The 10,169-nt window shown below is 38.3% G+C and overlaps 2 protein-coding genes and 2 long non-coding RNA genes across 4 annotated transcripts; 1 reads left to right on the forward strand and 3 right to left on the reverse strand.

Moving 5' to 3' along the window:
* Positions 1 to 456: 456 nt before the first annotated feature.
* On the reverse strand, positions 457 to 4,493 carry LOC124917214 (putative pentatricopeptide repeat-containing protein At1g16830). Its single transcript, XM_047457686.1, has 6 exons — positions 4,296 to 4,493; positions 4,155 to 4,200; positions 3,396 to 3,971; positions 1,333 to 3,316; positions 743 to 866; positions 457 to 653 (listed from the first exon to the last, which is right to left on the reverse strand). The coding sequence occupies exons 2-4, from the start codon at positions 4,185 to 4,187 to the stop codon at positions 1,388 to 1,390; spliced, it is 2,538 nt and encodes an 845-aa protein (XP_047313642.1). The 5' UTR covers positions 4,188 to 4,200; positions 4,296 to 4,493; the 3' UTR covers positions 457 to 653; positions 743 to 866; positions 1,333 to 1,387.
* A 200-nt stretch (positions 4,494 to 4,693) lies between these two features.
* On the forward strand, positions 4,694 to 6,140 carry LOC124917223 (helicase-like transcription factor CHR28). The gene is made up of 3 exons (XM_047457698.1): positions 4,694 to 4,850; positions 5,469 to 5,678; positions 5,791 to 6,140. Exons 2-3 carry the CDS (start codon positions 5,478 to 5,480, stop codon positions 5,899 to 5,901), a joined length of 312 nt encoding a protein of 103 aa, XP_047313654.1. The 5' UTR covers positions 4,694 to 4,850; positions 5,469 to 5,477; the 3' UTR covers positions 5,902 to 6,140.
* A 158-nt stretch (positions 6,141 to 6,298) lies between these two features.
* On the reverse strand, positions 6,299 to 6,968 carry LOC124917225. Its single transcript, XR_007097091.1, has 2 exons — positions 6,768 to 6,968; positions 6,299 to 6,674 (listed from the first exon to the last, which is right to left on the reverse strand). It is a non-coding gene; the product is annotated as an uncharacterized LOC124917225 (long non-coding RNA).
* A 7-nt stretch (positions 6,969 to 6,975) lies between these two features.
* LOC124917224 lies at positions 6,976 to 8,448 on the reverse strand. Its single transcript, XR_007097090.1, has 4 exons — positions 8,317 to 8,448; positions 7,555 to 7,635; positions 7,124 to 7,249; positions 6,976 to 7,030 (listed from the first exon to the last, which is right to left on the reverse strand). It is a non-coding gene; the product is annotated as an uncharacterized LOC124917224 (long non-coding RNA).
* Positions 8,449 to 10,169: the final 1,721 nt, after the last annotated feature.

Genomic DNA, 10,169 nt, shown 5'->3' on the forward strand with positions numbered 1-10,169 from the left:
GTCAAATGTTTGAGGTTGTTGTTCAATCTTTAATCAAAAAAACATTTATAATTTTCTCAACAATAAAAATAAATCGATTTTATATATTGTTCAACCTACAAATTACAAAAAAAAAAAAAATGATTTCATTGATATGCTATGATACAAATTTTCTCTGAAATCATGGTTTCAGTCACCTACACCCTATCAATTGTTGCAAATAATAAAATATTAACGAGTGTAGAATATTGAGAAAATACTTTAATAAATGGGCTTCTTCAGGTTTTGCATTATGTAGACAAAATATTCAAAACTTGGGAAAGAAAATAAGAAATTAATTCTGAAAGAACCTTGTTTGTGTACAATGAGAATAGTGTTCATAAATCACTTTAAGTAATATTTGTAATAAATTTTGTATACATAGTTAAGTGAAGAAGTTAACATAATAAGGTATTAAAAAACACAGTATATACAATATGTTCAAATAATCATTCTTGAATTTAATAATTCATCATAAGTATCGTACTACTGTGCTAACATTATTCACATTAAAAATAAACAATTCATAATCTACAACAATTAACCTAATAATACCTTATTATGTATAAAAAAAAGGATAGCACAAATAAATCATATACATATTCTTCAAACAGCATTTCCTGAGATGCCCACTCCTGCAGCAAATAAGGTACACTAAAATAAGTATATTTGAAAACATTTTGTATATGTATTATACAAAAATGACCAATCAATTTAATGTCACCTTCAATTTCCTGTAGATGGTCTAACCGTCCGTCATTTGGATAACTTGTATATATCTTCAGAACAAATATTTTGAGCCGATCAGACAAGGATTTGGGCGAGATTCTATGGCTCCGAACGAGCACCTATATGAAAAATTAGGTTGAAAGAGTTTTCTAAATAAGCCCAATTATATCAAACCCACAAGATACTAGGTAAATAAAAACCACCAAAATTGTAGAAAATATACCGGAGATGCTGGTTTTTGTTGTATCGAATTAATATATGATAAGAAGCACTAAATGAACTGCAACTAGAGTCAAGTTTACACTGAATCATTAAAATGCACATCAAGAAATCGTTTTACACATGCATTTATAGTTTCCAATCCATTAGAGAGCAACATTTCCTAATTTACAAATCAGCTCATATCTCATATTCTTTTATGACCAAACAACTGCCCCTCCCTTGCTAAGCCCATTAAGAACTTTCAACCCCATGTTTTGACTTCTGAAGAGTATAATTATCATATAGATAAATTCTTTTTGTTTAATTGCAAGAAAAGTAAAAAAGAAAAGAAAAGAAGAAGCTATTAAATACAAGAAAACACACCTGGGATTTTGCCTTCAACAAACATCATCATGCATTCATAAACAATTATAGCCTCTCAACCCACAGAAGTGGCCAAATCGAGATGGATATTGGATTCTGATGCATTACTATCTATCAAAGAAGGTTCAAATAGGCCTTTACTTCTTTCGTCTAGATCAGTTTGAGGATGAATTTCTTGACCAAGAAGTTCCACCGTCACTTCTTTGGACACCAAACCTGAATAACACATTTTAAAGAGTAGTCTAACAACCGAATAAGAAGATTGTGATCTATGCATCGGATTTCTTATCTTCTGATAAGTATTGTTGTTAAGTGGAATCCCAGCACCAAGCATTTCTTGCAATAGCCATTCAACCTTCTCATTATCTTTGACTGTGCAGAAACCCGATACCATTATGTTATATGTATACACATTTGGATCTACACCAGAATTCTTCATCAAAAGATACAAATTATAAGCCTCATCGGTTCTTCCACTTGAGAGAAGTCCATGAATGGCAACAGTGTAAGAGACTACATCTAGTTGCTGTTTCTCTGCAGCAGCATTCCTAAACAAAGTATTAGCCTTGTGAAATTTACCTAATCGTATAAGTCCATTCATAGCGATAGTATGAATATGAGGATCTGCACCGTACTGATTCACAATAGCCGAATATTCATTAACCGCCCTAGAGATCCATCCCATTCCAAATAAACCTCTCAACAATCCTGCATAAGTATATGCATCTGGAACAAAGCCTGTGAAAATCATGTCGTCATAAAATTCAACAGCATTAGATGGAAAACCCGATTTGCAAAGGTAGCCCAAAACGGAGTTGTAAACTGGAAGATCATAGTGTAAGGGAATGTCATGAATTAGTTTGGGTAGAAGAGTGAAGTTTCGAGATAAGCATACAGTTGATATTATAGAAGATAGTGTATAGGAATCTGGTACAAGGTTTTCCTTTCGCATACTAAAGAAAATATCGAGTGCTGCATCAAACATATGCATCTTAGAGAGACAATCTATTAACACATTGCAGAGTACTAAATCGGGCATCAATCCTCTTGATTCCATGTTATGAAGAACATCAAGTGCATTTGAAAGTTTTTGTGATTTCATTAAACCCTTAATAAGAGGTGTGAATGTTACTACATTAGGAGTATATCCACACTCAACCATCTTATCCAATAACCCACTTGCAATATTCATTTCTCCATGTTTACAGAAACCATCAACCAAAATACTCCAAATGTTAACAGAAATTGGAATGCCCAGTGCAATCATAAGTCCTAGCAATTGTAAGGTCTCGGTTAGCCTACCCTTTTTGCAATAACAACTTAAAACCATTGAAAAGTTTCCAGCATTAGGATAATACCTTCTCATCAACATCTCTCTCAGAACATACTGAATATTTGCTAGATCGTTGAGCTTGCACAAATTGCACAATGCCACATTGAAAGTCAAGAAATTTGGGTCCTGTGTCTCCTTTAACACTCTCATTGCTACCTCAATGCGCTCAATTTTGAACAATGAATCCATGACGATATTTCTGCATAATGTATTTGGGGTGCAACCATAATGAATCATTTCCTCGACTACTTCAAAGACATGTTTGTAATGTTTACCGTGCCAAACAATTCTCAATAGAAGAAGAAAAACTTGTGGCTTTACTACACATCCAACTTTCTCTAACTGATGAAGAATTCCTTTGGTTGTATCGAAGTTCTGAAAGAGTCTCTTTACAACATTTGCCATATGGTCAAAAGCAGTTCTATCATGAAAATAATCTTTTTGACGAGCGCACCAAAAGAAAAGGCTTAAAGCAATCAGGTCAGAAGGAGATTTCTTAAGAGTGGAGAGTACAAGACAATGGGAGAGGCCAATTCCATAATTTTTCGAATGATCTTGTATATGTTCAATGCACATCTTGTATCTGCTCAATTCCAAAACATTACTTATTTTAGTAGATTTTACCTTTCCGTCGAACCTCCTGCCAGTTTTCTGAAAAAGATGGAGGGTTAACAAATTACAAGAAAACAAATATGAGAATCACATACCACAAATGAATTCATCTTCTAACCTCTAAAATGACATTATCTTGGCTCCTTTTATTGTTATTCAGTTCCTTTGGCTGGGAAGCTCCATTGATATCATGGTCTTCTACATCATTATAAAAAGTAGTAGAACAAGTCGTCAACTCATCCTTGTTTTTCCAGTTAGATTTCTCCACATTGCTAGCATTACCCAACAATGAACTTGAGAATGCGGATTCCATAAGCAAATCAAAATTCCCATCTTCATATGGCTGTGATGCTTCAGACTTTGAAATGTTCCTCACCCTATTCAAGGCTACACTCAACTTACCCAAAGTTGAAGTCCCACTTCTCATATCATTTCTATTTGTGGAAAATGTCTTCTTAACTGAATTAGTCTTGTAATTTGAGCTCAATCTTATTATACCTTGCAGGGAACCAGGATAAAAAACATTCATGGGGTTTGGAAACCGAGGGTGTTGAATGTGGAAACTGGACATACAAGAGGATCGTTCAGTGATGAGAGAGAGACCAGTGGCATAAAGTCTAACCTTTCCATGACCAACGTAAGACCAAGACCCAGACGAATCAGCAGTGTACTTTTGCAAGACTCTGTTCTGCCACTGCAATACCGATTTCACATAAGAACAGCAAGAAAAGGAAGATTATAAGGGATAGAAACTTTGGAAAATTAATGAATTCAACATAGAAGAGTCATAAACGGATGAAAGAGAGAAAATTCGAAAAAGAATAGCAGAGATTTTAAAATCAATTTGGAGTTTTCCAAGGAGGGCGAGAGAATTCACCTTCTTGGCTTGTCGTAGCTTCTGTAGAAACATCTACGGCAATATACTGCCGAAGAAAAATTGAGATTTGAAGACAACCCAAATAAGCTTTTGTACCGGCGATGAACAACCGTCATAAGAGTTGTCCAACAAAGGGCTCACCTGAGAAAATTTACGCCGGTGTGTGTGCGATAACCAAGCAGCAGCAGCAGCAGCAGCAGCAGGGCTTCCATCTTCTCCTTCTTCAAGTCGCAGCAGTGCTCCAAGCGGGTCTCCAAATCGCCAGGGCTCTCCCTCTCCAGAGGGCTTCCAAATCGCAAGGGCTCTCCAGCGGGCCGGCCTCCTTCGGGAAATTTGATAATATAACCCTAAAAAGAAGGAAAATTTGATATTTAACCTCCATAATAAAATTTTTGTTTTTTAACCTTTTTTTTAAATTTTTTCCAATTTTATCCTTAATAACCTTTTTACTTTTTTACTTTTTTATTTTTATTTTTTTTATTTTTTTCTTTCTTTTCTTTTCTTTTCTTTTCCTTTCCTCTTCCCCGCTTTCCCTTTCCCCCTCCCCCGACCGAGTTACACTTCCCCTTCTTCTTCTTCTCCCAAGCCGGGATCCGCTGCGCACGACAACACTCGAATCCCACGATCGCCGACTCCCCCTCGAGCCCAAGCCCCAGCCGGACGATCGCCAACCCCGGCGACGCTCAGCTTCCTCAGGTTTTTCACATTCTATTCTTCCTTTCTCGTTCTATTCCTAAATGCCGAACAAACCTGAATGTTTAGTTAGGGTTCACCTGAACAAACCTAAATGCTTAAAACCTGATTACTTTTAGAGTTTTAGTTTAGGGTTTAGTGTGGCGTGGGGGGTTGGCGTGGGGGGTGGGCGTGGGGCGTGGGGCGTGGGGCGTGGGGCGTGGGGCGTGGGGCGTGGGGCGTGGGGCATGGGCGTGGGCGTGGGGGGTGGGCGTGGGGCGTGGGGCGTGGGGCGTGGGGGGTGGGCGTTGGGGGTGGGCGTTGGGCGTGGGGGGTGGGCGTTGGGCGTGGGATAGGCGTGGGAGTTGAGCGTGGGGAGTGGTTTTGAGTGTACAAGCATTTTGAGAAGTCTTTGGCTATCTGTCCTTTATGCATTGTGAGAATTTGTTGATTATCATTGCTTTCTTATTTAAGAGTGATAATAATTTCAATTTTTTCCCTCTCCCTAAAACTATGTTTGCCTTATGATTATTTTATAGGATCCATCTGAGGATGCGGTTTTCAATAATTTTCTTACCAATCAATATTTTGATGTCTGTGAAATAGATATTCAATCGTATGCATTCAATTGTTACATTGTAGATAACGGTAATGGTGATGTCACTAAAGGCTGGAAACCTTGGGTTGAATATGGTGTCTGCTTGTCAAGTTATCCTTTTGGATTTGTGGTGGAATCCAGCTACAGAAGACCAGGCAATTGAAAGAGCTCATAGAATTGGACAGACGCTGCCAGTTACATTATTTCGCCTAACTATTAAAGACACGGTTGAAGATCGGATTTTGACTCTCCAGGTAACTTCTTATATGTGCTTTCTTAACCCATCATATTTGAGATTTTTGCCTATTTGGGATTGTTTTGGTTTGGAAGTTCAAATAATTTGCTTCTTAACCTATTATTTCACAGGACGAGAAGAGGAAAATGGTTGCATCTGCCTTTGGTGAAGATCAAGTTGGTGCATCTGCAACTCGGCTAACAGTGGAAGATCTCAATTACATTTTCCTTGGCAGAACGTAATATTATTCAACTGTCTTCACTTATCATATTTTGAATGTGTTATTTTGGCAGAAAAAAAGAAGTCGAAAGCACATTAGTCATGTTGTCTTGAAAGTTAATTATAATGGCTACACTTGATGCTTAGAATTGTTTTTTAGTCCCCATCAAATGCACCTTAAAAGATGTATATAGCAAGGTACTCATGTTTAAGTTATTATTTTTTTCTTGTTGCTCAATATACATAGTTCAAACTTATATTATTTTACTCGTATGCCAATTTCCTTATTGAATGGGAAAAGCTGTGATATTATCTGTAGGTTTTAAATAAATGCTGTCAATTTTGTTAAAATGTTAACCATTAATATTAATAGAGTAAAAAAGTTATCATTTTCATAAAATCAATGAACTCACATACATTCTTTCTTCTTCAATAAATAAGAATACAAATTGCTTACATAAAAATAAGTATCAAGTCTTCAAAGTTTTACAGCCAATGATGAATGATAGTGTACCTGTTTTATCCTACAAACATTTTTCAAATTCTAGAGAAGACCAAAGTTCTGTCGGTGTCGTGTGAAGACTAGCGAAACTCGTCATGATTCTCAAAGTCGTCTTCCTCTTCCTCGCTGAATATAGCACTATAAAACACATAGGGGTTATCTATCATTTCTGTCAAGCTTAACTTTCCATCCTTATCCGAATCAGCCTGCAATCATTTCTGTTGTTTTGCATAATAACGCTCTGATGGATAAAGTTTTCCAATGACCGGTACCAATTCAATGTCCGACAAGTATCTACACCAAAAATAGTAAGTTTATTATGTAAGATTCTTACGGTTTTAATAACAGCACAATGATGAAAGAAATGAACAAGAAAGATCAGACAACCTGTTTGCGTCCTTATCAAGCTGTGCAAACAACTTTCTGGCAGGGGCCTCTCTTGCATCTTCAGATTCTTGTTACTCAAAATTTACAAGTTTCCTAAAACTGGAGGATACAAAGTTTGAGAGATTTGGCTCTAAATAAATTCAAACTACTGTATGAATAGTGAAAAAATTTATATAATCGAGTCTAGAAGTATCCAGAGTCGAAACTTGCCCCATCAAACGACCCCTGAGGAAAGACGTAATACAAGCTGTCTTCCAATAACACTGCAAATTAAAGAATGTCACAGACAAATAATGAATCAAGCAAGACTTAACCAATTTGGAAGAAAATAAGGAGTATTCTGGCGGAGATCAAACCTTTTGGCATAGTAATATCATAAGTTCGGCTAATATGAATGTTTGGACAATCTCTGAAATAAGAACCATAGAAGGCCATAATCCATAACCAAAAGCTGTCAATAGCCGACCTCGAGTATCCAAAACCTGTTAAACAAAATATTATCCTTCTAATTGCAACACAAAGACTTCAAATCAACCATTTTACTTCAATTCATGTCAGGCATATTCCATTTTTTTTACAGAAATTGTTAAATTTATAACGACAGGTTAATGCTTCCTGCCTAAAAGTCTCAAATTGACATATTTTAAGGTAGGTCAACTAACAAATTATCAGAGGACACAAAAGATAGAGATGACAACATAATACAATATTACTATCCATTGCACGATAATCACACATTTGGATTTTGATTAACTCAGCATATACAAAAAAAGAGTTCAAGGCAAACCTAGAGAACCCAATGAGCACAACTCAAGAACCTTGCAACTCCCAGGGCAAACACATAGTGAGCAGTAAAAGGCTCAACAATCTGTGGAGTCAAACACGCAAACAAGAATTAGCCTACTCTCTGCAGAACTCAACGATAACAGTAAAAAATTATTGTAAGATCATTCTTGCCTTATATTTTGCATCACCCAGAGCTGAAGAAGAACAGAAACAGCTTCTAAGTATACACAAAATGCATAAAGGACAAACAGCTTCTAAGAACATAGTTTTAGGGAGAGGGAAAAAATTGAAATTATTATCACTCTTAAATAAGAAAGCAATGATAATCAACAAATTCTCACAATGCATAAAGGACAGATAGCCAAAGACTTCTCAAAATGCTTGTACACTCAAAACCACTCCCCACGCTCAACTCCCACGCCTACCCCACGCCTACCCCACGCCCAACGCCCAACGCCCACCCCCCACGCCCACCCTCCACGCCCAACGCCCACCCTCCACGCCCCACGCCCACCCTCCACGCCCCACGCCCACGCCCACCCCCCACGCCCCACGCCCCACGCCCCACGCCCCACGCCCCACGCCCCACGCCCCACGCCCACCCCCCACGCCCACCCCCACGCCACACTAAACCCTAAACTAAAACTCTAAAAGTAATCAGGTTTTAAGCATTTAGGTTTGTTCAGGTGAACCCTAACTAAACATTCAGGTTTGTTCGGCATTTAGGAATAGAACGAGAAAGGAAGAATAGAATGTGAAAAACCTGAGGAAGCTCAGCGTCGCCGGGGTTGGCGATCGTCCGGCTGGGGCTTGGGCTCGAGGGGGAGTCGGCGATCGTGGGATTCGAGTGTTGTCGTGCGCAGCGGATCCCGGCTTGGGAGAAGAAGAAGAAGAAGGGGAAGTGTAACTCGGTCGGGGGAGGGGGAAAGGGAAAGCGGGGAAGAGGAAAGGAAAAGAAAAGAAAAGAAAGAAAAAAAAAATAATAAAAAAAAAAAATAAAAAATAAAAAGGTTATTAAGGGTAAATTTGGAAAAAATTTAAAAAAAAGGTTAAAAAACAAAAACTTTATTATGGAGGTTAAATATCAAATTTTCCTTCTTTTTAAGGTTATATTATCAAATTTCCCCCTCCTTCCATCTCTTTCAGTATAGACGGTAAAATTTGATATTTAACCTCCATAATAAAATTTTTGTTTTTTAACCTTTTTTTTTAAATTTTTTCCAATTTTACCCTTAATAACCTTTTTACTTTTTTTTTTTTTTCTTTTTCTTTCTTTTCTTTTCTTCTCTTTTCTTTTCCTCTTCCCCGCTTTCCCTTTCCCCCTACCGAGTTACACTTCCCCTTCTTCTTCTCCCAAGCCGGGATCCGCTGCGCACGACAACACTCGACTCCCACGATCGCCGACTCCCCCTCGAGCCCAAGCCCCAGCCGGACGATCGCCAACCCCGGCGACGCTGAGCTTCCTCGGGTTTTTCACATTCTATTCTTCCTTTCTCGTTCTATTCCTAAATGCCGAACAAACCTGAATGTTTAGTTAGGGTTCACCTGAACAAACCTGAATGCTTAAAACCTGATTACTTTTAGAGTTTTAGTTTAGGGTTTAGTGTGGCGTGTGGCGTGGGGGGTGGGCGTGGGGGGTGGGCGGTGGGCGTTGGGGTTGGGCGTTGGGCGTGGGGGGTGGGCGTTGGGCGTGGGGGGTGGGCGTTGGGCGTTGGGCGTGGGGGGTGGGCGTGGGGGGTGGGTGTTGGGCGTTGGGCGTGGGTAGGCGTGGGAGTTGAGCGTGGGGAGTGGTTTTGAGTGTACAAGCATTTTGAGAAGTCTTTGGCTATCTGTCCTTTATGCATTGTGAGAATTTGTTGATTATCATTGCTTTCTTATTTAAGAGTGATAATAATTTCAATTTTTTCCCTCTCCCTAAAACTATGTTTGCCTTATGATTATTTTATAGGATTCACCTGAGGATGCGGTTGTAACAGTATGCGGGCATATATTTTGCTATCAATGTGTTTCAGAATATTTAACTGGAGATGACAACACATGTCCTGCCCCTAGATGCAAAAAGCAACTTAGTACCGACAGAGTATTCTCCAAAGCTACCTTAATTAATTGTATTTCAGAAAAAACTGAGAGAGATTCTGTGGACAAATCCCATTTTCGAGAGACATCTAATGTCATGAAGAACGATTTCACTTCAGCTAAAATGGAATATGCCTGACATGAATTGAAGTAAAATGGTTGATTTGAAGTCTTTGTGTTGCAATTAGAAGGATAATATTTTGTTTAACAGGTTTTGGATACTCGAGGTCGGCTATTGACAGCTCTTGGTTATGGATTATGGCCTTCTATGGTTCTTATTTCAGAGATTGTCCAAACATTCATGATATTACTATGCCAAAAGGTTTGATCTCCGCCAGAATACTCCTTATTTTCTTCCAAATTGGTTAAGTCTTGCTTGATTCATTATTTGTCTGTGACATTCTTTAATTTGCAGTGTTATTGGAAGACAGCTTGTATTACGTCTTTCCTCAGGGGTCGTTTGATGGGGGCAAGTTTCGACTCTGGATACATCTAGACTCGATTATATAAATTTTTTCACTATTCATACAGTAGTTTGAA

Source organism: Impatiens glandulifera, unplaced genomic scaffold (genome assembly GCF_907164915.1).
Source record: "Impatiens glandulifera unplaced genomic scaffold, dImpGla2.1, whole genome shotgun sequence".
Taxonomy (NCBI): domain Eukaryota; kingdom Viridiplantae; phylum Streptophyta; class Magnoliopsida; order Ericales; family Balsaminaceae; genus Impatiens; species Impatiens glandulifera.

Bases quoted from the DNA above. Each gene is read 5' to 3' on its own strand.
- LOC124917214 (XM_047457686.1), bottom strand. From the start codon at position 4,187: ATGTTTCTACAGAAGCTACGACAAGCCAAGAAG. The intron at 3,972-4,154 runs GTGAATTCTCTC...TCGGTATTGCAG, and splicing joins AGCTACGACAAGCCAAGAAG to TGGCAGAACAGAGTCTTGCA. The intron at 3,317-3,395 runs GTTAGAAGATGA...CATCTTTTTCAG, and splicing joins AAGATAATGTCATTTTAGAG to AAAACTGGCAGGAGGTTCGA.
- LOC124917223 (XM_047457698.1), top strand. From the start codon at position 5,478: ATGGTGATGTCACTAAAGGCTGGAAACCTTGGGTTGAATATGGTGTCT. The intron at 5,679-5,790 runs GTAACTTCTTAT...ATTATTTCACAG, and splicing joins ATCGGATTTTGACTCTCCAG to GACGAGAAGAGGAAAATGGT.